This window comes from Grampus griseus, assembly GCF_964374135.1.
Source record: "Grampus griseus genome assembly, chromosome: 2".
Classification (NCBI taxonomy): Eukaryota; Metazoa; Chordata; class Mammalia; order Artiodactyla; family Delphinidae; genus Grampus; species Grampus griseus.
The window spans coordinates 164,062,296-164,084,689 of record NC_139018.1 but is presented as its reverse complement, the minus strand read 5'-3'; the positions used below and the strand labels follow the sequence as shown (position 1 = coordinate 164,084,689).

The window sequence follows — 22,394 nt, the reverse complement described above, 5'->3', positions numbered from 1 at the left end:
GAATTCTGTATTTAAAGTTTATGGCTGTAAATATAGATTTTAAATATTTGATTTAAAAATTTTTGAGTCATCCAAAAGACATTTTAGTGACATTAAAGATCTAATTAAGATTTCCATGTAATTTCTGGCTTTACTAACTCTTAACACATTCAGTATTACTAAACTCCATGCAAATAACAGCAATCACGCACCAGGTCACAGAACCCAATGAAATAGTTAAGATATTACAAACAGCTTAACTTCTTTTTGAAACAGAAGATTTAAATCCTTTTGATAAGCATTATCTTTTGTTTTCAGAGAATGTGCAAAATTTAGTAATTTAAAATTTTAAAGTTTATAAAAAGTGCTAAATATTTTTATATTAGAAGGGAAGTTCTAATGCCTTGTCTTTTTAAAAAACCTCCTGTCTACCGTTCTAACGGGAGGAAGCAGAGCCCCGTGCTTCCTTTGCCCTCCTGGAATCTAATTTTCTCTCTGGCCACTGCATTTACGCCTGGGTCTTTGCCGAGCTGGCCACAGAGGCACAGTTCTAAAAACGAAAGCTCTGGACTTTGTAGCTCTTCGTTCTGAACATTTTTCCTTTTTTAATCTCAAACCCCTAGCCAAATCTCTCCTTAGAGATCATTTATATCTTTTATTGAACCCTAGGGAATCCTTATATTCAGAAGCATTTATACATTTAGAATACTATCCACACATTGGTTATCTTCAAGCCCTGATGCAGTTGTGTGTATACCTCAACTCTCAGGTCCACTTGTGTTTTAGTTGCACATAAAGCATCTTTGACCGTGACTGACACTGTTAATAGTGTGTTTCTTACTATTGAAGAATGTGGACTTGCCAAGCGACAGCCTATATAATACTGTGCCTTAAAAGAAACTAAAAACTGGAAATTCCCTGGGGGACCAGTGGTTAGGACTCAGCGCTTTCACTGCATGGGCCCAGGTTCGATTCCTGGTTAAGGAACTAAGATCCCACGAGCCACAAAGCGCAGCCAAAAAAAACCCCAAGAAACAAAAGACTTTTCACCCAATAATGTAGTTACAAATGCAGGGGCGGGAATGTTTATAATGAAACAATTTTCTTTTTACAGCTCATAGCAAGTGAAGTGTTCCCAAGGAGCTTGTTACTTTCTAGTTTTGGGGTTGTTTTCTGGCTACTGGGATTCCAACTAGTGAATTTTTGCTTTAGGTCAGCAAAATCACATTCACTAAATTACCCACTATTATCACCTACTTGCTGAGAAAAACTAAACACGTGAAAAATTAAGGTAAAACAAAAGTCAGCAAACTTCTCTCTTTGGCCATAGATATCGAAGTATTTTATTCCATAGTAATAAAATATACTTTATTACCCTAAAAATTTAACTTACCCAATTATAAAGCAACATTTTATTCTCACTTGGGTTTCAGTGAGGTTTTCTGGCTAGGGAGAGCTTTTGCGGTGACGAGAGGTCTTTCTGACCAAGAGAATTCACAGTCAAGGTTTGGACAGCAGCCACGGTAGGGGCTTATGCCAGTGTAGCCTCTAGTGCACCTTGTCTGATACAGTGAAGTGAAATGACCTTGCACTTGTGTGTGCTAGGTGTGTGTGCAATAAGGAAAGTATCATCAGAACTTAAAGGCCGTGTGTAGAAAAGTCACGTGAGGTTTGTGCCTAATAATAAAACCTGAAAACAGGCAATTTTAAACATGGCTTAGGTTACTGATATCCCAAATTTAAAGAGCCTACTTTTAGAAAATCAGGAAGGCTAGAAGACGATGGGCAAGTCTGTATTCTTTAGTAGTTCGAAACACTATGTAACAGTATTGGTCACGGTCAAAGCTAATGTGTAACTAAGACGCAAAGTAATATCTAGTGAGTTCTCATTGCCAAGCACTGTCATTTCATTCACACGCTAACCCTATTGGATAGGTATTATTAATATTCCACTATATAGATGAGGAAACTGAGGTTTGGACAGATTGAGCAGCTGGGTCTAAACACCTCAACTATTATAAAAGTGTTAAATGTGCTTTAAAAATATGCAACTTTAAAAAAAACCTTGCTCTGAATTCATCAGTGATGAACTTTTCTCTAGATACACACGCCATACTTGAGAATATGACCAGCAAATAACAAGAATATTTATATATAACTCTCTACATGGCAAGCAGGGCCCTAAGCTTTTTAGGTGTATGAATGGGTATAGTCCTCACAGCAGTGTGGTTTGCTAACCCCCATTTAAAGATGAGGAAGCCAAGTCACAGAGAGGTTAAGTAACTTACTCTAAGTCACACAGCTAATAACTGGAGCAGCTGAGATACAACCCTGGCGGCCTGGGTCCAGTCTGTGCTCAGAAGCTCATGCTTCAGTGTCCCAAGTAGAAATCTGGGCCATACTGAATCTACGTGGGGTCTGGCATCCCCCAGCATTGAAAGTGCCAGGGATATTCACTCTGCCAATTTTATCCGCACAACAAAATAAGGATAGCTCGGTTGCAGGGGGACTGACATCGCTCTGCTTACGCCTTTAGCTGTGTTTGTACATTGACACATCACATTAGTAGAGATGAATGCCATTTTGAGTCCAACCCACCCTAGTCCAATCACTTCCTGCAAAAGGAACTAGCCTTAGACTTGGGCTGTGCTGGCCTTGGTCCTGGGTTTGGTTGTACGCAGCCTCACTCCCCTGGCCAGGCTGGACAGACTGGGGAGGGCCGTGTAGGAAGAGCAGGCCCATCGCATGCCTCAGCCTCCTCGGTGCTGCCTCCCAGTGAGTACCACGTGAGGTACTGCAATTCCCCATCACATTTGGAGGCTGCCAGTCTACGTGAAACTGGCCAGGAAAACTTAATTCAGAGCTAATAAGTGAAGACTCCACCTACGACCACTTCAGAAAGGTGGCTGACCGCTGGCTGGAGGCCGGCATCCGAGTCCACAGTTCAGAAGTGTTTCTGAGCTGATGTCTTCAGCCCTGGTGTTTGGCTGGTATCTGCATTGAGCTAGAAAGGGTATGAAAGATGCCCATTAAAGGAACCAGACCCAGTGACTTTGACGCTTTCAAAACTCCCCGCTAAGTGCAAGTAATTCAGTGTCACAAAACAAAGGGTGGGACCGGTTGCTGCCCACGATTACTTCTGTGCTGCTCTGCAGACATCACCTTTGTGGGCAGTGTCACACCGAGAGTTTATGATGTTCATTAATTCATAGCAAAACAGTTGCCCTCAAAAAAAAAAAAAAAGTGTGTCTTTAGTATAAATGCTGCTCATTATCAGAGGGATAGATTGACATTTTTAAGAAGCCAGGCAACAAGGTTTTCTTGAGGGTGCGTTACTGTCAGGGGACTTCATCCTCGTCATTCAGTTTTTAGTAGAAAAAGTTCATCTCTGTTTTTAAACATCTTCTATGCAGCATTACTGAATGCTCACGGCAGTGACGACACTAACCACTTGCCTCACTATTTAAATGTCACAGGGGTTTTGGTCGAATCCTCAGTCATTCAGCTAAAGGTCGAGTTGTACTAAGAGTCAGGCAGCCCGGGTCCGCATCTCAGCGCAGGAACCGGCTTACCAGCTCCACTTACCAGGCTGTGAGACCTTAGCTGTGTTGTCTCACTTAACCCAGTTTCCCTGTTGGTAAAGTGTGGATAGTAAGAGTTAAGGTTGTTTCGAAGAGTAAATGAGATAATGCACTTAAATAAATAGATGCCTGTCAAGGGCTTAGCAGGGTCTCCCCCTTCTACACATATGCAAACGGCCTGGAGGGGCTCCAGAAACTGGCCCCTGGCAAGTAAGGGGTGGATGGAGGGTGGGAACCTCAGGATTCATGTCTCCAAAACCCTGTGCTCCTAAAGCCTCTGCCATCCTGCTGACACCGGGGGGTGGGCATTGGTGGACCAGTGCTGGGTTCCTCTGGCAGCTGCCCTAAGGACCGGCCTGCACCTCTTGAGCCTTTCAATACGCCCTTAAGTCTTTTAACCAATCTGGTTGCCCTTTTTTGAATTTGATCCAATCTAAATTCAACCCTAGTGCCTGCGAAATTCACAAGTAAGCCTAGTAATAAAGTACAGGGTGTCCAGAGTGTTATGAGGTAGGATTATACTCTCCCTGTCACATGAGGTAATGCTGCTGGGGTGACCCTGAAATGGCATTCATCTGCATTAATGAGACTGCTATCACCAACACGGGTCGCTTACCGCTGTCTGTAGCCTGTCATCCCTGCCTTCAGGTTTCTCGCACACACGCACCCACGCACAAAAACCCCTCTCCCCTGCTCTGCTTGCACATATAAAATAAGTTGCAGAATTCAGGCAGCTCTTAATCCTCAATGCCCCCAACCACACACCACCGTCCCCTAAACAGACAAATGCCCGCGCTGTCCAGTGCTTGGAGACTCATGACCCTCTCCATCGCCTGTGTTTGTGCATAAACCTGGCTTCAGCGCTGTAAAGCACCCCAGTTTTGCACCTTCGACAAAGCTGCTCCGCTAGCCTCTGAGTTCGTTAAACTTCAGATCCTTGCATGTCATTCACTGTGAAACTATGTTTCAGTTCTAGGAAAAGAACGTCAGGTCTGTGTGCTTGACTCAAACATTTAACCCTAACACGCCATCTTCACATTCAGGGTTTTCTTTCACATTTTACATTTTTCAATGATTAATGATGAATTTACAGAGTTAGTCTACCAGGCCCCTCCCTAGTTTTTGTGTAGAATGGCACTGCCTCTCATTTCCCCAGACTCTGACTCGGCATAAAATATTTGAAAGTAGACCCGTCTCTCCCTAAGAACCGTATTCTTTATCTATAGGCCTCACAAACTCATGCTGCCTTGTTTTCTTACCTCCTTGCTTCGATGTGTCTCATACAAGATTACAAACTCCTTTAGAATAGAAATGTTGACCTATTCATTTTTATATTCCTATACGTGACATTCAGTAACCGCTGATTGAATGGGATCTCTGGATTTCTGAGCTTTGCTATACCTGCTTTGTAAGGATAATTATTTTGGCAATAGTTATATCGAATTTGAAACTCACAAAACTGCATTTTCTCAAAGTTAAAATGAGTAGCAAAGCTAATTTAGAATTGCATAATATACATGCATGTGTGTGTGTGTGTGTGTACAGATAGATGTGAGTAGTCTACATACATGTGTGCGTACCTTACAGAAAGAAAGGAAAAAGTGAGCAGTTTAGGGATTTGGATGGTGGTTCAGTAGACAGATGTACCCGGTGAGCTTTTAATCACTCTGAATGAGGGGGAGGTAGTGTGGAGACCAGGAAGGACAGTATGTTCTTTCCTTTTTTTTTCCCTCCCCATTTAGTTCACACTATGGAAAGGAGGCATTCATTAGTATACTAAGAAAGGCAATGTATTATGTTGGATTCCTTTCAACTGGAAGACATAAGCAGGAGTGGTTATTTCTTATAAGGTCAGCCCAAAGGTGTGGGGAGGGGTTTTGAACTCTCCCAGAATGCAGGTTGCACGAAGTTGAATAACCCACACTATTTTAAAGCTATAGGCCTCTATTATCTTATATGCTGCAGTACAAGCTGGTTTTTTGGTTTGTTCTCTTTGCCTGTGACCCATGTTTTGATAATCACGCATTACTTTGTGTTGCTCAGCCTAAGCATAGCTTAGTTGCCAGCTCACTACCCTCTCGTTTATTTTTAAAGGGTAGAACTTCTCATCTTAATATGCTTTACTCTAGAAAACATTTGCCTTCGATATTGCCCAGATGCAAACAGAGTTTCCTTCTTGGAGCGGTGTGCAGGAAGGCTTAGAAGGGCAGATCGCTAACCTCTGGCTGCATATCCTCCCTGACTCAGAAATTAGATAGGATTATGGGTGGTGCTTTTCTGAGCAAGGCAACATGTTATTTGTAACATGAACCCAGCAAAGGCTATCCCAGAAGTGTGTGTGTTGTCAGGGACGGGTGGAGTTGGGTTATACCAGTAAGAAAATTGAGGGTTCCTGACAAAGAATTCCAAGGGTATGAATTCTATACCTAGGAGACTTCTTGTGAATCTTCTTTAAGAAAGTGAATCTAAGAAAGCAGTCAGGTTCGTTCATATGAAAACCATGAAATCTGTTACAAAAGCCTCATAATATTGGAGTACACCTGACCCTCCATTCCTAGTGGAAATGCTTCCAGTGGTCATAGCTCACTGGTGCCCCCTTGCGGCACTCAAGCTACCTCACATGTCGTTGCCTTGGGTAAGACCTCTGCGGTGAACAGGGCAGATTCAGCTTCCAAGAGTGGAAACTTAACCTCCAGGATTGGAGGGCATACATGTCTTTTAGATTTTAGTCAAGCTTCTTTCTTATTCTTCTTCTTTTTTTTTTTTTAGGCCAAAGAACTGCCAACTTTAAAGGATAATGATTTCATTAACGAGGGTCAAAAGATTTATATTGATGACAATAACAAAAAGGTATTCCTGGAAAAACTGAAGAAGGATGTTGAGGTAAGAAAAAGAAACTCAGCATAAGGGACGGCCCATTGTATGAATGTCAGCAGTACTGGGTTTTCAGGAGCTCTTAAAACCGTCTATTTAAATCGGCAACCGAGGCAAAAACATATGTTGTACATTATCCAAAGCAGATATAAACAGGTATATCTCATATGTGATCTGGTTTAAAAGAGAAGTGTGCCAATTCAGCAGCTCCCCCCTTTAGAGGACAAACAAAAGCAAGCACGCGGCGTCTTCTGGTCTCCCCTCCCTCCGGTACCCGTCTTCTCTGTTGGGTAGGGGGGCAGACTGACTGCCCACGGCAGCCAGGGCTGGGGCCGAGGGGACTGAGGGCATTCTGTCAAAGAGCACAGCGTGTCGACAAGTGGAGAGTAACTCCCTGAATTTGGGGACTTCTCCATCTGAACCACATCTTGGTGTTGCAAAACCCAGCCTCAGTTGCTTAGTGCTTCATGTTTGCGCCAGCCTCTGTGGAGTTAGTGACGTTGGGCCCATCAAGACAGCCTTGCCACAGCATGGGAATGGCACAAAGGCAGTTTAGGACGCCAGGGTCATGGGGGATGTTGTGAGAAATAAAATACTATGTGGAAATGGGCTTTGAGTCTGTAATGGAGCTCTCTTTGTAAATGCTGTTTTACGAATTAAAAATACACCTTTCCCTGTCTTCCATTTATTGTAATGGCATTGCAGTTCTCCCACCGAACTTCCTTATATATAATTCTTCTAGAAATAAATTCAGGAAAAACGTTCTTTTCTTGAAGTTTGTTAGGTTACAAAACAGTGCAAGGAGAGTTCTAATTTAAACAGTTACTAAGCTATGTTTTTCTTAGCTGTTACTTTTTTTTTTTTTTTTGCGGTACGCGGGCCTCTTACTGTCGTGGCCTCTCCCGTTGCGGAGCACAGGCTCCGGACGCGCAGGCTCAGCGGCCATGGCTCACGGGCCCAGCCGCTCCGCGGCATGTGGGATCTTCCCGGACCAGGGTACGAACCCGTGTCCCCTGCATCGGCAGGCGGACTCTCAACCACTGCACCACCAGGGAAGCCCTCTTAGCTGTTACTTTTGTTCATGTGTGTGCAGTTTTTGTTTTGGTTTTTTTAACTTTGAAGTACAGTTCTCCACATACCAGTACAGATCTGCTCCTCAGAGAGGCTTTGTGGAAAGATTTTCCTGTGTCATTAAAAACAAAATGACTTGGGAGTTCCCTGGCGGTCCAGTGGTTAGGACTCGGTTCTTTCACTGCCGGGGCCCAGGTTCCATCCCTGGTCAGGGAAATAAGACGCCACCCCCCGGCAAGCCCAGCCACATGGCCAAAAAAAAAAGAACCCAAACAAAATGACTTGGGCCAAAGAACACATGTCATGGATTAGATTATATCCCCCATGAGGGTAGAAGCAGTATTATAATTTTCTTTTTAATCTTCTAACATCTTTCATTGCAAGACATGCAGACTGACCAAATTAGTTCATGATTATTTTTAGGTTATAAATTATTTTAAGAAATTTTTTTGCACTTTAACCTACATCATGTATATGCTTTGATTAGAACCTAGATATTGGCTATTTATGAAGGATACAAGTGTCTTTTTTTTTTAAAGTTTTTCTCCAGTTTCTCATTATTAAGCATTTATTTTTCCTCAGTTGTCAGTGGTTTTTATTAAAATGCATATTAGCTAAGTATTTCCCTTTTACTTTGGGGTCAACTTGATCTGATAACAAAGTGACATAGGTAGACATGCTCTTTGAGAATTTTATTCATTATTCTGCAAGTCTTTGATCCCAAGAATCATATTGTTTTAGCAATTATGGTAAATAGGCCTTAGGGTTATCTGATCTGCTAGAAAGATGGTTTTCATCTTTTCTGTCGGCTGTATATTACTATGCTATTTAGACCCCACAAATAATGTAACTGAAGCCGTTCAAATTTACAGTTGAATTACACAAGGATTCTCTTCGCCCTTTCGTTGTCTCTAACAGTGTCTTGATTAGAGGATTTGGATAATTTTAACCCCATCCATGGCTCTCGCACTTAGCTGTTCTGTTGAACTGGAGGCAGGGCATAAGGCGTTCTTTCATTTTAATAAATTCTCAATGGTCGGTAAGTGTCTAGTTTTGAAATTCATGCAGAAGCATTATTAAATTTTTAAGCAGGTAATTATGGTGAAGTAGCTTGACATCTGATCTTGATAATGAGACTAGAATGTAATCTCGTTTCATTTTTCCATCAGGTCCATGCTTTCTAATTTAGCTGGCCGGCCTGTTTAAGTACAGGATTTGGGGGTTGGGGGTTGACTCAATGCTTTAAGTAAAAGATGAGTTTACTACAGCTCAGTAAATATTTTTGTAGGAAAATTAGAACCTAGGGGCTTTTTTCTGCGTTTGAAATTCTGTTCTATTCATATGCCGCTCAAAGTACTTTAGTTCTGATAGCTTTACACATGAGTATATGTGAACCCTTTTCTCCAGAAGAAAGCACTCTACGGAGAGTGAGAAGTCACTTTTGCCCTCTGACCCGCTTCTTGTCCGCTCTGACCAGGGCCCACGCTTACCTCTCGTCGGCTCACACTGGGATCCAAATTTCACACAATGCAAAACTGTGCTTTGTGTCCTGTGGCATCCGCCCCATCATAGGCCATCTCATCCCTCACGTCTTGGGTCGGCGGTAGGGAGGGGGCACTGCGGGTAGCAGGATGGTTGGCGGCCAACACTTACAGAGCGTGTAGAGCGTAAGTCCTTCCTGTGCAGTCATTCTCTCCCTTCATTCTTCTAACTCCTTGAGGCTGAGTGCTGTTATCCCAATTTATGGATGAGAAAACTGAGCCCAGAGACACTATGTAATTTGCTCAAAGACACACAGCTACTAAATTCAGACTGGGATTTGAGGCCACTGGCAGCCACACTCCTAAACTGCTGATATAACATGCAGATGTTATAGATGAGACTGTTTTCAGATAAAGTACTCCAAGAGAGGATTATTACGGCTTTCAACAAGCGATTAAATATAACCGAAATAGGGATGGTTGGAATTTTAATCCTGCATCACAGATGTGTTGGGAGGTGGTGATTCAGCAGAACAAGTGTGTTAATAAACTTAGTAAAAAGTAAATTCAAATCTGTTGTAAAGAAGTTTTTTTTAAATTTTATTGTAGTTGATTTAGTGTTGTTTGTGAATTTCTGTACAGCAAAGTGACTCAGTTATACATATTCTTTTTCATATTCTTTTCCATTATGGTTTATCACAGAATACTGAATATATCAGTAGTTCTCTGTGCTATACAGTAGGACCTTGTTGTTTATCCACTCTATATATAATAGTCTGCCTCTGCTCATCCCAAACTCCCACTCCTTCCCTCCCCCACCACCCCTCTTGGCAACCACAAATCTATTGTCTGTATCTGTGAGTCTGTTTTTGTTTTGTAGATATATTGATTTGTATCGTATTTTAGATTCCACATGTAAGTGATATCTTACGGTATTTGTCTTTCTCTTTCTGACTTCACTTAGTGTGATAATCTCTAGGCCCATCCATGTTGCTACAAATGGCATTATTTCATTCTTTTTGATGGCTGAGTAGTATTCCACTGTATATAAATATATACCATACCTTTATGCGGTCGTCTGTCGATGGACATTTAGATTGTTTCCATGGCTTGGCTATTGTAAACAGTGCTATGAACACGGGGTGCATGTATCTTTTTGAATTATAGTTTTGTCTGGGTATATGCCTAGGAGTAGGACTGCTGGATCATATGGCAACTCTACTTTTAGTTTTTTGAGGAACCTCCATACTGTTTTCCATAGTGGCTGCACCAATTTACATTCCCCCCAACAGTGTAGGAGGGTTCCCTTTTCTCCACACCCTCTCCAGCATTTGCTATCTGTAGACCTGTGAATGATGGCCATTCTGACTGGTGTGAGGTGATACCTTATTGTAGTTTTGATTTGTATTTCTCTAATAATTAGAGATGTTGAGCATCTTTTCATGTGATCCCTATCAAATTACCCATGACAGTTCCCACAGAACTAGAACAAAGAATCCTAAAATTTATATCGAACCATAAAAGACCCAGAATTGCCAAAGCAATCCTGAGAAAAAAGAACAAAGCAGGAGGCATAACCCTCCCAGACTTCAGACAATACTACAAAGCTACAGTAATCAAAAGTGTGGTACTGGCACAAAAACAGACATTAATGGAACAGAATAGAGAGCCCAGGAAAGAAAAAACACACCTACAATCAATTAATCTTCAACATAGGAGGCAAGAATATAAAATGGGAAAAAGACAGTCTCTTCAGCAAGCGGTGCTGGGAGCGTTGGACAGCCCCATGTAAATCAATGAAGTTAAAACACACCCTCACACCATACACAAAAATAAACTCATAATGGCTTAAAGACTTAAAAGATATGACAGCATAAAACTCCTAGACAAGATCACAGGCAAAACATTCTCTGACATAAATCGTACCAATGTTTTCTTAGGTCAGTCTCTCAAGCCAATAGAAATAAAAACAAAAATAAACAAATGGGACCTAATCAAACTTACAAGCTTTTGCACAGCAAAGGAAACCCATAAACAAAATGAAGATAACCTATGGGAGAAAATATTTGCAAACGAAGCAACGGACAAGGGCTTAATTTCCAAAGTATACAAACGGCTCATACAACTCATCAACAAAAAAACAAACAACCCAATCAAAAACTGGGAAGACCACCTAAACAGACATTTCTCCAAAGACAACACACAGAAGGAGAGTTTATTAACAGCTCCTTAGCCACAGTTTTCTAGAAGGGTTTGTGTGTGACAGGGCTCATAAAAACCTTGAGGGAGGTACTAGCTCAGATTTGGTATAATGAGGAATTAATTATGAAGGAAGCAGATTAGGTGGGATATTCCGAGGGAAAAAGAGGCTGATCAAGGTCTGGTGGATAATTATTAATTAGGAAAGCATGGGACCTAGAGATTATAAAGATTTTTAAATCTTCATGCTTTGAAACCTTATGTATTTAGAAATCACTGATTTGAGTTAGAAGCTTAAAGGGATGACAGAAAATAGCAGATGTGTATTAAGTTCCTAATGTTAGCTGGAGGTAGACCCTCCAGGGGGCCCTAACCCCTCTTCTCTTTGGGGTCTGTCATCTTCAGCCCACAGTAGTTTTGTGATGCCCAGCAGGGACTTTCTCTAGCAAGAATCTCAGGTCTGCTGCTGCCTTGTGTTTCCCTCTACTTTAGAAGAGATTTTAAACGGCGTTTTATGACAGTAAGAGCTGAGGAGTCAATGGGCCCTTTAGCACATCTCCCCTCTTGGCCCACCTCACTCGAGCCCATCCCCATGTTTAAGTTACCTACTTGATGAAAAAAAGGTTTTTACCACACGGACAATGATAAAACCGCGCCCACTGTTACACGCAAGGCACTTTTCATGGCCTCCACTACATTCCCTCTAATCCTTTCCACACCACTGTGAGTTTAGTGGTGGTGTCCCATTTCATAGTTAGAATAACTGAGGCTCAGAGAGGTGAATTTATCATCAAGGCACAGAGCTAGTAACATAAAATTTAATTGCCCACCTGACTCCAAAACTTTTTTTAACATTTTTATTTAGGATTATCTGATACTTTAATGGGTCACCTTTATCAGCAAAAGCTACACTCTTAACCACTGTGCTGTCCTTGGTCTTTTCCATTTCTGTCTCAGCCACACAGATTTGAAGATTTATATAATCCCCATTTCTTATATAATCCCCATTTGGGGCTGCAACTGGTTTCCTTGATCTTGAGTATGTCAGAACAACTTCTTGTCAAGAGATGCATTTTTCATTTCACTGATAGTTTAGTGGGTGATGCTGGGAGCTAACTTCACTTCTATTTATTGAATACAAATGTTTCCTTACTGGGAGAGGAGCCTAAGCAGTGGTCTGACCACAGATCAGAGACCCAGGAAAGGAGCTCTGGGCCTGGCTGACGTTGTGAGAGCAGCACAAGTGCCAGGGGAAGACGTGGGCCTGGAGACCCATCCTACTTCATGTGGCAGTTCAGCCCTGGTCATCACCTCTTCCCTGCCTGACCTTTAGCAGGTTAATTACAGGCAGTCCCTTTTGTACTCTCATACATAAAGCACACCTGATAGTGTATTTGTACGGTCACCAATCTGAAGGTCAAACAAACCTACGTGTTAAAGAGAGATTCTGCTCTGCAGAGCAAAGATATATCGTAAATGGGGCTTCCCTGGTGGCGCAGTGGTTGAGAGTCCATCTGCCGATGCAGGGGACGCGGGTTCATGCCCCGGTCTGGGGGGATCCCTTGTGCCGCGGAGCGGCTGGGCCCGTGGGCCATGGCCGCTGAGCCTGCGCGTCCGGAGCCTGTGCTCCGCAACGGGAGAGGCCACGGCGGTGAGAGGCCCGCGTACCGAAAAAAAATATATATATATATATATATATATCGTAAATCGTCTCGTTTTGCTTCCAGTAGGTGCTGCCTCTTGCAGTCTCAAAGGAAGGTCTTTTTGTTGTTCTTTGTTTTTATTTGGTTTGGGTGGTTATTCGTCTTAGAGGAAAGGGTCAGGGGAAGTTAGGGAGAGGTAAGGAGGACTGGGGAAGAAGCAGCAGGCATCCTGTTCTCTTGTTCAATAAATACCAAGTAGCAACATCACTTACCTGGGAGTCAGGAGTGCAGCGAGGGTGTCACCGAACCAGGCTCATTTGTGCCCGACGTGCAAGCCGAACGCAGAGACGCTGAAGTTTGCAGCAGAGAGGGTTTGTTCGCAAGGCAGCCAAGCGGGAAGAGCAAATCTCAAATTCGCCTCCCCAAGGCAAGGGGCTCGAGGTGTTTATGGGACAAGCAGCAGCAGTGCTGCCTGAGGCCCGGGGAGCGTGAGGAAAGGCGATTGGGAAAAGGTAGGGGAGTCGGCTTTCTGCACGGGCTTAACTAGGCTACTGGCCTCTGCGCGATCCAAGGGTGGAGCTTTCCATCCTCTGCACGTGTGAAAAGACCCTCACGCATGCCCAGTTGGAGGGTCAGTGTTCCTATCCAGTCTCAGCCAACTAAGCTCAAACTAGACACAGCTGACTCCAAGTTTCTAGAAAGCAGCTGGGCAGATATCATTGTTTAGGCTACATGCCCCTTGGAGGACATGCAAGTCTTAAAAGACCTTGATTAGTGAAGGCAGGTGAGATGGATTTGACTAATAATGGCAGTTTCAAGGGCAAAATCGGCCAGAGCCCCGGTCCTCACAGGGCTGCGCTGTTTGGGGAAGATAGAAGTTACTCAAGTCATCTAATGAGTGTGCAGCTAAACCAAGTGTCCTTAAGGGAAAGTGTGCAGTGCACACATGCCCGGCAGGAATCGGGACAGGCTTCCGTGAGCAAGTGCCCTGCAGTTGAGACCTGAAGGTCAAGTGGGAGGTGAAGGAGCGCAGTGAGGGGGCCAGAGGCCAGCACAGGGTTCAAGATGGCCCGAGAGGCGATGAGGCCAAACTACCCAGGTCCCGAGGACAGTGTTAGAGTTTGTTTCCACCCTGTGAGAAACGATACTCCACTGAAAGGTCTTAGGCAGGGGCGTGACCAGATCAAATTCTTCCCTTGCCAAATGACCAGAAGGGGAAGTTCAGGCAGCATGCAACCTTTGCCACTTCCCAGGGACCTTCCAAGGGCCCAGACGGAGAAGCAGGGATGGGGCAAGGGGGCTTTTGCCTTGTTACCCTGCAAGCGGAGCAGGACCTGGCCCGACCAAGCCCCACCCACGCTGCACCCACTACACACACGTGGGTGGGAGATGTTGCCACCCGGCAATCCAGCTTCTCCAGCTGTGCCCAGACCTCTGGAGGGCATCCAGGGTACGCAGTGGAGGCGAGGGGAACGGGCCAGAGAGAGCCCCCAGATAAAGGGGGTCGGTCGGGGCAGGCACTGTGCTAGGCACGGGAGGGGGTGATGGAGGAGCGTCTCCGGCTCCCGCTTCCGTCAGAAGGAAGCCCCCCAGCAGGCCTGAAGGGCAGCGCTGAGCAGAGACACAGGCATTTGCTGGTTGGCTGGGACACTGATGCTTGTGCTTATTTGTGATGGACGGCATAATACTCTCCTCCACAGAGTGTGCTGCGTTTCAAAGTGCTTTTCACAAGCCGTTCAGGGGCTCCCCTGGAAGCTACATGGGAGGTCCCTGGTTTCCCCATTAGCCAGTCTTAATCGTTCGGAGAAACGTTTTCTTCCCTGCGTCTCCTTGCTCTCTTGCTCTCTGGTGTAGTACGACCTCCACGTGATAAATGCATCCCTCCCAGCATCCCGCTTTGCATCTCAGGGAGGTAATCCTGGCTCTGAGCCAGCCTGAAGTGCGAGGCTACAGCTTTGGCTGGAGAAACTTCCAGGGACCGTGACAGCACCATTAAAGAGGCTCCTGGCTGCTCCTGGGGAAACCTTCTCGCCTCTGCCGCCCTTTTGTGAGCTTGCTGTCTTTAACTCTGGGGTTGTGTTTAAGGCATAACTGACCATGTCGCTTCCCACCTTCCAGTTTCTTGCCCAGCTGAAGCTCATGGACTACAGCCTCCTGGTGGGAATCCACGATGTGGAGAGAGCCGAACAGGAAGAAGTGGAGTGTGAAGAGAACGACGGAGAGGAGGAGGGGGAGAGCGACGGCACCCACCCTATTGGAACCCCTCCCGACAGTCCTGGAAATACGCTCAACAGCTCACCGCCCTTGGCTCCCGGCGAGTTTGATCCAAACATTGATGTTTATGGAATTAAATGCCATGAAAGTAAGTTGAGTTACTATCAACTCTTTTTACCATTGGTTGGATTTTTCTTTTTGCATGATCTGCTGGTAATCATCACCCCGGTTAAAAGCATGCTGCCCTGGGGCTTCCCTGGTGGCGCAGTGGTTGAGAGTCCGCCTGCTGATGCAGGAGACGCAGGTTCGTGCCCTGGTCCGGGAAGATCCCACATGCCGCGGAGCGGCTGGGCCCGTGAGCCATGGCCGCTGAGCCTGCGCATCCGGAGCCTGTGCTCCGCAACGGGAGAGGCCACGACAGTGAGAGGCCCGCGTACCGCAAAAAAACAAAAAATCAAAAAAAAAAAAAAACCCGCATGCTGCCCCGTAAGACTCCTTCTCAAGAGTCCCAATCAATTGATTTCGGGACAAAGTATGTTAAAGGTAACTGTAACCTCTGGTTTTGAACTGTAATGTGATGAGGTCCTTGAATTGTGTGATGTTGAGGGAACAGAGTGAAACCACACAAGTGTGTGTTGTACATACACAACACACATATGCACATGCTTGTGTAAATGTCCATACCATATAAGGAATGGTTTAAAATATTCTTTTTCTTAGCTCTCTCTCTTTTATGTGGATCTCACGTGTCACAAGTCTATCCTGAGCTAGGTACCTACGTGATCCACTCCAAACCTCCTGTGGACATCGTGTAGGGCAGGCACCTCGTTGCTACCAGCCCTTTCCTTCTCAGGAGTGCTGAAGCTGGCCCGGGGTGTGGGATGAGAATCTCCAATTTGCTGCTGTGTCTGTCCTCTGCTCTTTCCCCCATTAAGGTGTCTGTGGCCCTCTTCTCTAAAGTGAGATCCATCTTTTTTTTTTTTTTTGCGGTACGTGGGCCTCTCACTGTCGTGGCCTCTCCCGTTGTGGAGCACAGGCTACGGACGCGCAGGCCCAGTGGCCATGGCTCACGGGCCCAGCCGCTCTGCAGCATGTGGGATCTTCCCGGACCGGGGCACGAACCCGTGTCCCCTGCATCGGCAGGCAGACTCTCAACCACTGCGCCACCAGGGAAGCCCAAGATCCATCTTAATCCTCAAAATCTGGGTGATCAGATATTTGTAGGAATATTACATGCTACCTTAGCTACTTATACATGGAAAAAAAAATTTAGAGATAAAAGCAGGCCTCTGATTTTTTGAGTAATAAAAATTGTGGTCCATCATTGTTTAAAAAAATGTCTCATGGCATAGCAGCCAGGTGAGTTTGAGTTATGTTTATTTACTTATTTATTTATTTATTGCGGTACGCGGGCCTCTCACTGTTGTGGCCTCTCCCGTTGCGGAGCACAGGCTCCGGACACGCAGGCCTAGCGGCCATGGCTCACGGGCGCAGCCGCTCTGCGGCATCTAGGATCTTCCCGGACCGGGGCACGAACCCGTGTCCCCTGCATCGGCAGGTGGACTCTCAACCACTGTGCCACCAGGGAAGCCTGTTACGTTTTTTATTTTGCTCAGCAAAATTGTTTCTTCAACACAGAAAATCAGATATAGTCAAATGTACTTTTTCGTATTATTCATAATTGCAACAGCATCATATTTGTGGAAATATGTAGAAGATGGGTACTGTAGGTGATATATGCCCTTATCCAGTTCTGATACTAGATCCAATGAGAATTAGTGAACAGCTCATTAGGAACAGTATGTAATGGTAGAAAGTATTAGGGAGCATAATTACTTCTACTTGTTTTAGAGTATTTTTTAAATAGCATTTTTCTTTATACCAAAGCAATACACAATCACTAAAGAAAATGAAGATTAACAAAAACAGTCTCAGCCTTGCACCTCTACTGGTGATATCCTGAGGTTATATTCTCTTTTTTACTTTTCAAATTGAGAGAGAACTGGGGACAGAAAGTTAAGCTGTTTCACAGGGATATGCAAGACTTTTGAAAAGCCTCTATTGCCTGTGTTTTCAGACCCCTTCGACCCCCGCCCCACTGAATCCCTCGCCTCTTCCTCCGTCAGCAGCTCGCACTCTTCCAGGTGCTGTCATCACCTGTCCCACAATCATCGCTCTCATCCCTTACAGATTCGCCTAGGAAGGAGGTGTACTTTATGGCAATTATTGACATTCTGACTCATTATGATGCAAAAAAGAAAGCTGCCCACGCTGCAAAAACTGTTAAACACGGCGTAAGTATCTCCGTTTGGTTTCCCTCTCTGCTCCCTGCTTCCTGTCGTGCAGGGACCAGCTCAGGTCCGCTCCTTTCCGCTGAGCTGCCCACAGGCCTTCATTGGCTCTGGTTCCCTGCAGGGGTCACGCTCTGATGCGGAGTCAGAGGCAGCACGCGCTCGGACCGCCGCTCCCAAGTCACTTAAACCCGGCGCGGCTCTTCTTTTCCCCACCGGGGTTATTAACAGACACATGCATCGTGAGAATATTACACAAATTCTTTTCTGTTCGAAAAATGTTTCAAAAGACAAAAGGGCTGAATGATGACAACTAAGTGTTTTAATATGAAATGTTCAGAACTGAAGCACTATTCTCTGCTTCAGATGCTTCCAGGATACACAATATTATATTCCTTTCCGCACGGCAGATTGTAATTTTTTCTACTACAGAAATTTGTTGAGTGCAGGCTCAAAGTTGAGTAATACGAACCCCTCACCTTTGCTGTCCTTGCTCAGAATTCTCAGTGTCCCGGCCTATGGTAACTTGTTGAGTCCCCGGGACGAGCCTGTGAGGGAAAACCAGTGCACTCCTGCTTACAGGTGAAGAAACTGAGGGCGCGAGCTTACTTGCCAGCCAGGATTGCGTCCTAGGCAGTGGTAGAGGGAGGGCTGCTCCTCAGGACCCAGCCCCACCCCCAGATCTCCCAGTGAGGCCCGCCTGGCCGGCTGGACTTCACAAGTCGTGAGTCTGCACTGTGTCTGCATCGCAGGGATCCATTTTGGCTTTCAGGCGCGCCAGAAAGGCCACAGACCCCATCCCACAGGGATGAACTTGTGCCCTGGCTCGTTCACACTGGCAGGAGAGATGCTTCCCCACAGTGTGGAGCTGACCAACACCCCGCAGAACATCAACCGCTACTAAAGGCTCTTTTTCTCTATTTTAAAGTCAAACAGGCTGTCGTGTCAGCAACGGAACCAGCCTAACACCATACCCCACTTGCCACAGAAATATTTCAGTCACACCGTCAACTATTTCTGGTGTGCCTGCTGTGTGCAGCGCACGGACCACGACCTACCCAGCCCACCGAACGCGTTAAGAATCCTCTATCGGTCAGAGAGAAGGGTACACAGCAGTTCTCACACGGGGGTCGGCACCGCGGCCTTCTGAGCACCATTTGCAAACTGTGTGCCTGACAGATGCACCACCCCTTTCCCTGATTCCGAGTCCAGCTCAGGAGGCTGGGGGAGGGGCCTCTAAGAGGCTCGGGTAATTCTGATGCTCCTCTCTGGTTGAACCACCTGGGTGTATTGCAAGGACAGAGCTGGGCCAGAATCCTATCTCACCTTTCCAGTGTGTGACCTGGAGGAAGCGCTTTGGCGCTTCAGTTCCGCCAGCTGATGAAGGGGTCCTAATGGCTTATTGATGAGATTTTTGTGGTGAACAGACTGAACAGTGGGGGGCGCTCCGTGTTTGTTCCCACCCCTCCTCAAACCTGCTGTGATATTCCAGACCATGTGCAGCTGGAAACATGCCATTGCAAACACGGCTTCATTTGCATCTCCCCTGTAAGTCACCAGCTCAGCTCCGAGACACGGCACACGGCCTAAAGCTGGGTGCAGTTTGTGTCGAGCTGCTGCTGGGAACCATTCTCTGCCTTCAAAACTGGGGCTCCTCCGTGGAGATCCCAGGGGCCCAGGCCAGGCTTGGAAATGACAGGTTCTCCTGTGAGCTGCGTGTGTAAAAACAGCCTCTGGTGACTTAGTAAAACTCTGGTCCTGACCTTTGTAGCTCAGGAGGCTGGCTGGTAACTGGGGGGGGGTCTGCTGGCCCTACTGTGCTCTTGTCATAGGAAACCCCCCACTGAGCCTCTGCGAGGGGCCAGCTTCCCAGCTCCAAGCAGGTCTCTGTGAACGGGGACGATGGTACCCCCGTGCCCGTGCCCCTCCGGGGGAGACGCAGTCACAGCGCTGTGTCTCGCCTGCTTACGGGGCCAGGAAAGAGCCCCGGCAGCTGACACCGCCCCTGCTTGCTGTGGCCGTCGCCCCTCATTTCTGAGCACCCAGCCGCTTACCTCGGTCCTGAAAAATGAACACGGTCCTTGTGTCCTTGCCATTGGAGTTTCCCTTTGGCCAAACATTGCTGTTTGTGTCATTCTCAAGGAATCTCCAATCTGCTCTCTTGAGAAACAGAAGCATCCTCCCGTGGCTTCTGAACGTAGGCCACGCAGATTCCACATTTGACGGGAGCATCTCAAACGTGGTTGGTTGGATTTTTTTTTTTTTTTTAGTGGCAGCAGTCACAGTGTGTGTGACAGTGGCATCTGTTGGTTCTACGACTCTGCCTCGTTTTCACACACAGATTCCTAAGAGCCTTGGCTATTCAGACCAATATCCAAGCTATTCTGAGTTACGAGTAGAGGCTGCACAGGTTTGAAAATGACTGGCTTCATATTCAGCTGCAGTGGAAGTTCCTGCAGCTACTGATAGTAATTCTGTCATTGTTCCTCTCCTCTCACGCTGCCCAGGCTGGTGCGGAGATCTCCACCGTGAACCCAGAACAGTATTCCAAGCGCTTTTTGGACTTTATTGGCCACATCTTGACGTAACGTCCTGCATGGCCGAAGACGGACGTGAGCGTGGGAAGGACAGAGGTGGCTTCGGCACAGGAAAAATGAAAACCAAATTCAGTGAAGCACACCTCCTCGTTTACATCTTCAGGCCAAGATGACTGATTTGGGGACTACTTGCTTTAACAGCTACCTGATATTTCCCAGCATCACTCTAGCTATTTCTGACTTGGGTGTGTATGTGGGGGGGCGGGGGGGCGTGCGTGCGCACGCGCACGTGAGCATCTTAAAAACTGATGGATTGGTTGATGGAAACCGACTTCGGTCAGAGTGTGTTTGGAGTAGTAACCCTCTGATTCCAGCTGTGGATGAATGGATGAATGAGTGAGTGAGTGAGTGAGCACATGCAGGGGGGAGGGGAGAAGGCGATGCGATGTCAGACCACCCAGGTTGGCACCACACGAGAAACTGTGGATCAGTTTATCTTTTGGAGTTGAAAGATGTGAGACGGTAATCGTAATAATAATGGAGATAATAATGATGATGATAATAATAATGATGGTGATTAAAAGGAAAAAAAACTTACTGCAGATGTTACACTTCTACCACGCACGCTGACACTCCTTAATAGTTGCACCCCGGGCGCTGGACGGAGGAGGCTGGCATCTCCCGCGCATCCTGGTTCAGGTGTCGGGACTCACGGTGTCTGGGGATAAAGGTCCCTCCTCCAGCAGGAAGCTGATGCCCCTAGTGTCTCTCTCTGTACATTTTCACCTCAGTAAATATGCCCAGGAACACTGCTTACTTCTCTTTTCTTGCCTGGAGCTTCTTCACTGACACACTCTTACGTTGCAACATAGTAATTAATGCTACAAAATAAAAATAAAGCTTACCTGAAAAGTGCAGTTTTGGGCAATGGCACCTACATCTCCCATGGTGGGAAGGTGAGCAAAGCATTTAGAACCCTCAATTTTCCAGTTAAACAGTGGTATTTTGTTATGAATTTGCCTTTAACTGAAACCCTCAATATTACTGTTTACATTATTAGGAAAACAGGGATATTTTTGAATCTAAAAATTTAATGTACAGCATGTGATTTTTGAAGTTTACATGTAAAGTCACTTTACAGTGTAGGTGAAACGTCTGTCATATTTTGAAGTGTATCCTGCAGTCACATTTTAATGGTAGGCGGTCTTTTACAGTAAAAGGAAAAGGGTTGTTTTCTTCCGATGCACATTTATCAACCTAATGGTTTTTTTTTTTTTTTAAGAAAATGTTTAACCCAGATCTGGTTACACAAGTTCATTGCCCTAAACTGTGCTGACTGTGTCTAATCAAGTTATAAATTTCCAACATCGATCATGTATTTACCAACTTCCTGGCATTTTCTGAAAGGTGTCAAGCTAAAATATTAGACTTGCTTAGAATAGGTTATCAACTCATACACTGTGCTAAAGCTGTGCCTTTGAAATTCTTTGTTTAAAACGTGAGATGATTTTTGTAGGCAGGTTCAGAAAAGAAAAAAAAAATCCACCCCTCAGTAATTACTTACAGCTCAACAAATACCCCGCACCATACTGCCTCTGCCAGTGACTTTCCTTCAGGGCTTATCAAGTCTGCAACTGTGCCCAACGTATGTGGGTTTACTTCAGAAAACACCAGGTGACAGCAGCCGGCATCCTGGGAAGCCAGCAGCAACTGACTTCACAGAGATATGTTATCCTCAACGGACGATGTCAACAGCACTGTGACCTTGTTGTACAAATCTGTATTTTTTGTGTTTAAATTAATTGAGATGGTGATTTAGTATTCCCCCCCCACACCATTCATTCTGGCGTTGAGTCCCTTTCAGTGCTCTGAAGTTATGCTGTAGTTTCTTTGATCCAGGATTACAAAAGCGAGACCCTGAAGTAAAGAGAAGGTACCCGTACATTATTTGAGTAACTGTTTCCTTTGTGGCCAATCCGTGTATGCTTCTAGAAGTTTACAAAATGCTTTATTTTTGTCTGTAACAGTCTCTGTCATCCGTTCTGTTGATCAACTCTTCGGACAGAGTGAGGAAGTTTGCCTTGTATCTCCTAGTGCTAACAGTACACTCCAGTCATGAGCCAGGCTTTACAAAATAAAGCACTTTGATGACTCACAAGGTGGAGCCTTTGTGCCTCTCTCTCAATTGTGTGTCTCTCTCCTAATTGTGTGTCTCTCTATTGCAAACAAAGTTTAAATACTCGGGACTAAGAGTGTCTTTAGCTGATCCCTGAAGAAGTAAAAGTAAAATTGAGTCTTTTCACGAACTAGAGCTTTGCCTTCAACCTGTGAACTAGTTTATTAGTATAAATGATAGAGACTTCCGTGACAAAATCAACTTACTGAAAGACGGACAGAGAAAAGAAATCTCTTCACTGAATACCCTTTAAAGTTACACAGTCTTATTTTTTAAATTTACCAACCATAGTTCTGTGTGTCAGCGTTTTTTTGGAACTTTACTGGTACACCATTGGTGGCTAGAAGG

General features: G+C 45.3%; 1 protein-coding gene across 1 annotated transcript in view; it reads left to right on the top strand.

Annotated features, from left to right (window-relative positions):
- PIP4K2A (phosphatidylinositol-5-phosphate 4-kinase type 2 alpha) overlaps positions 1 to 22,028 on the top strand; it is a 177,956-nt gene extending 155,928 nt beyond the window's left edge. Inside the window, exons 7-10 of the mRNA XM_082648554.1 lie at positions 6,330 to 6,443; positions 14,947 to 15,190; positions 17,233 to 17,336; positions 19,841 to 22,028. Coding sequence (XP_082504680.1) covers positions 6,330 to 6,443; positions 14,947 to 15,190; positions 17,233 to 17,336; positions 19,841 to 19,921 — 543 coding nt within the window. The 3' untranslated portion in view covers positions 19,922 to 22,028. The remainder of the gene's footprint in view (positions 1 to 6,329; positions 6,444 to 14,946; positions 15,191 to 17,232; positions 17,337 to 19,840) is intronic.
- Positions 22,029 to 22,394: the final 366 nt, after the last annotated feature.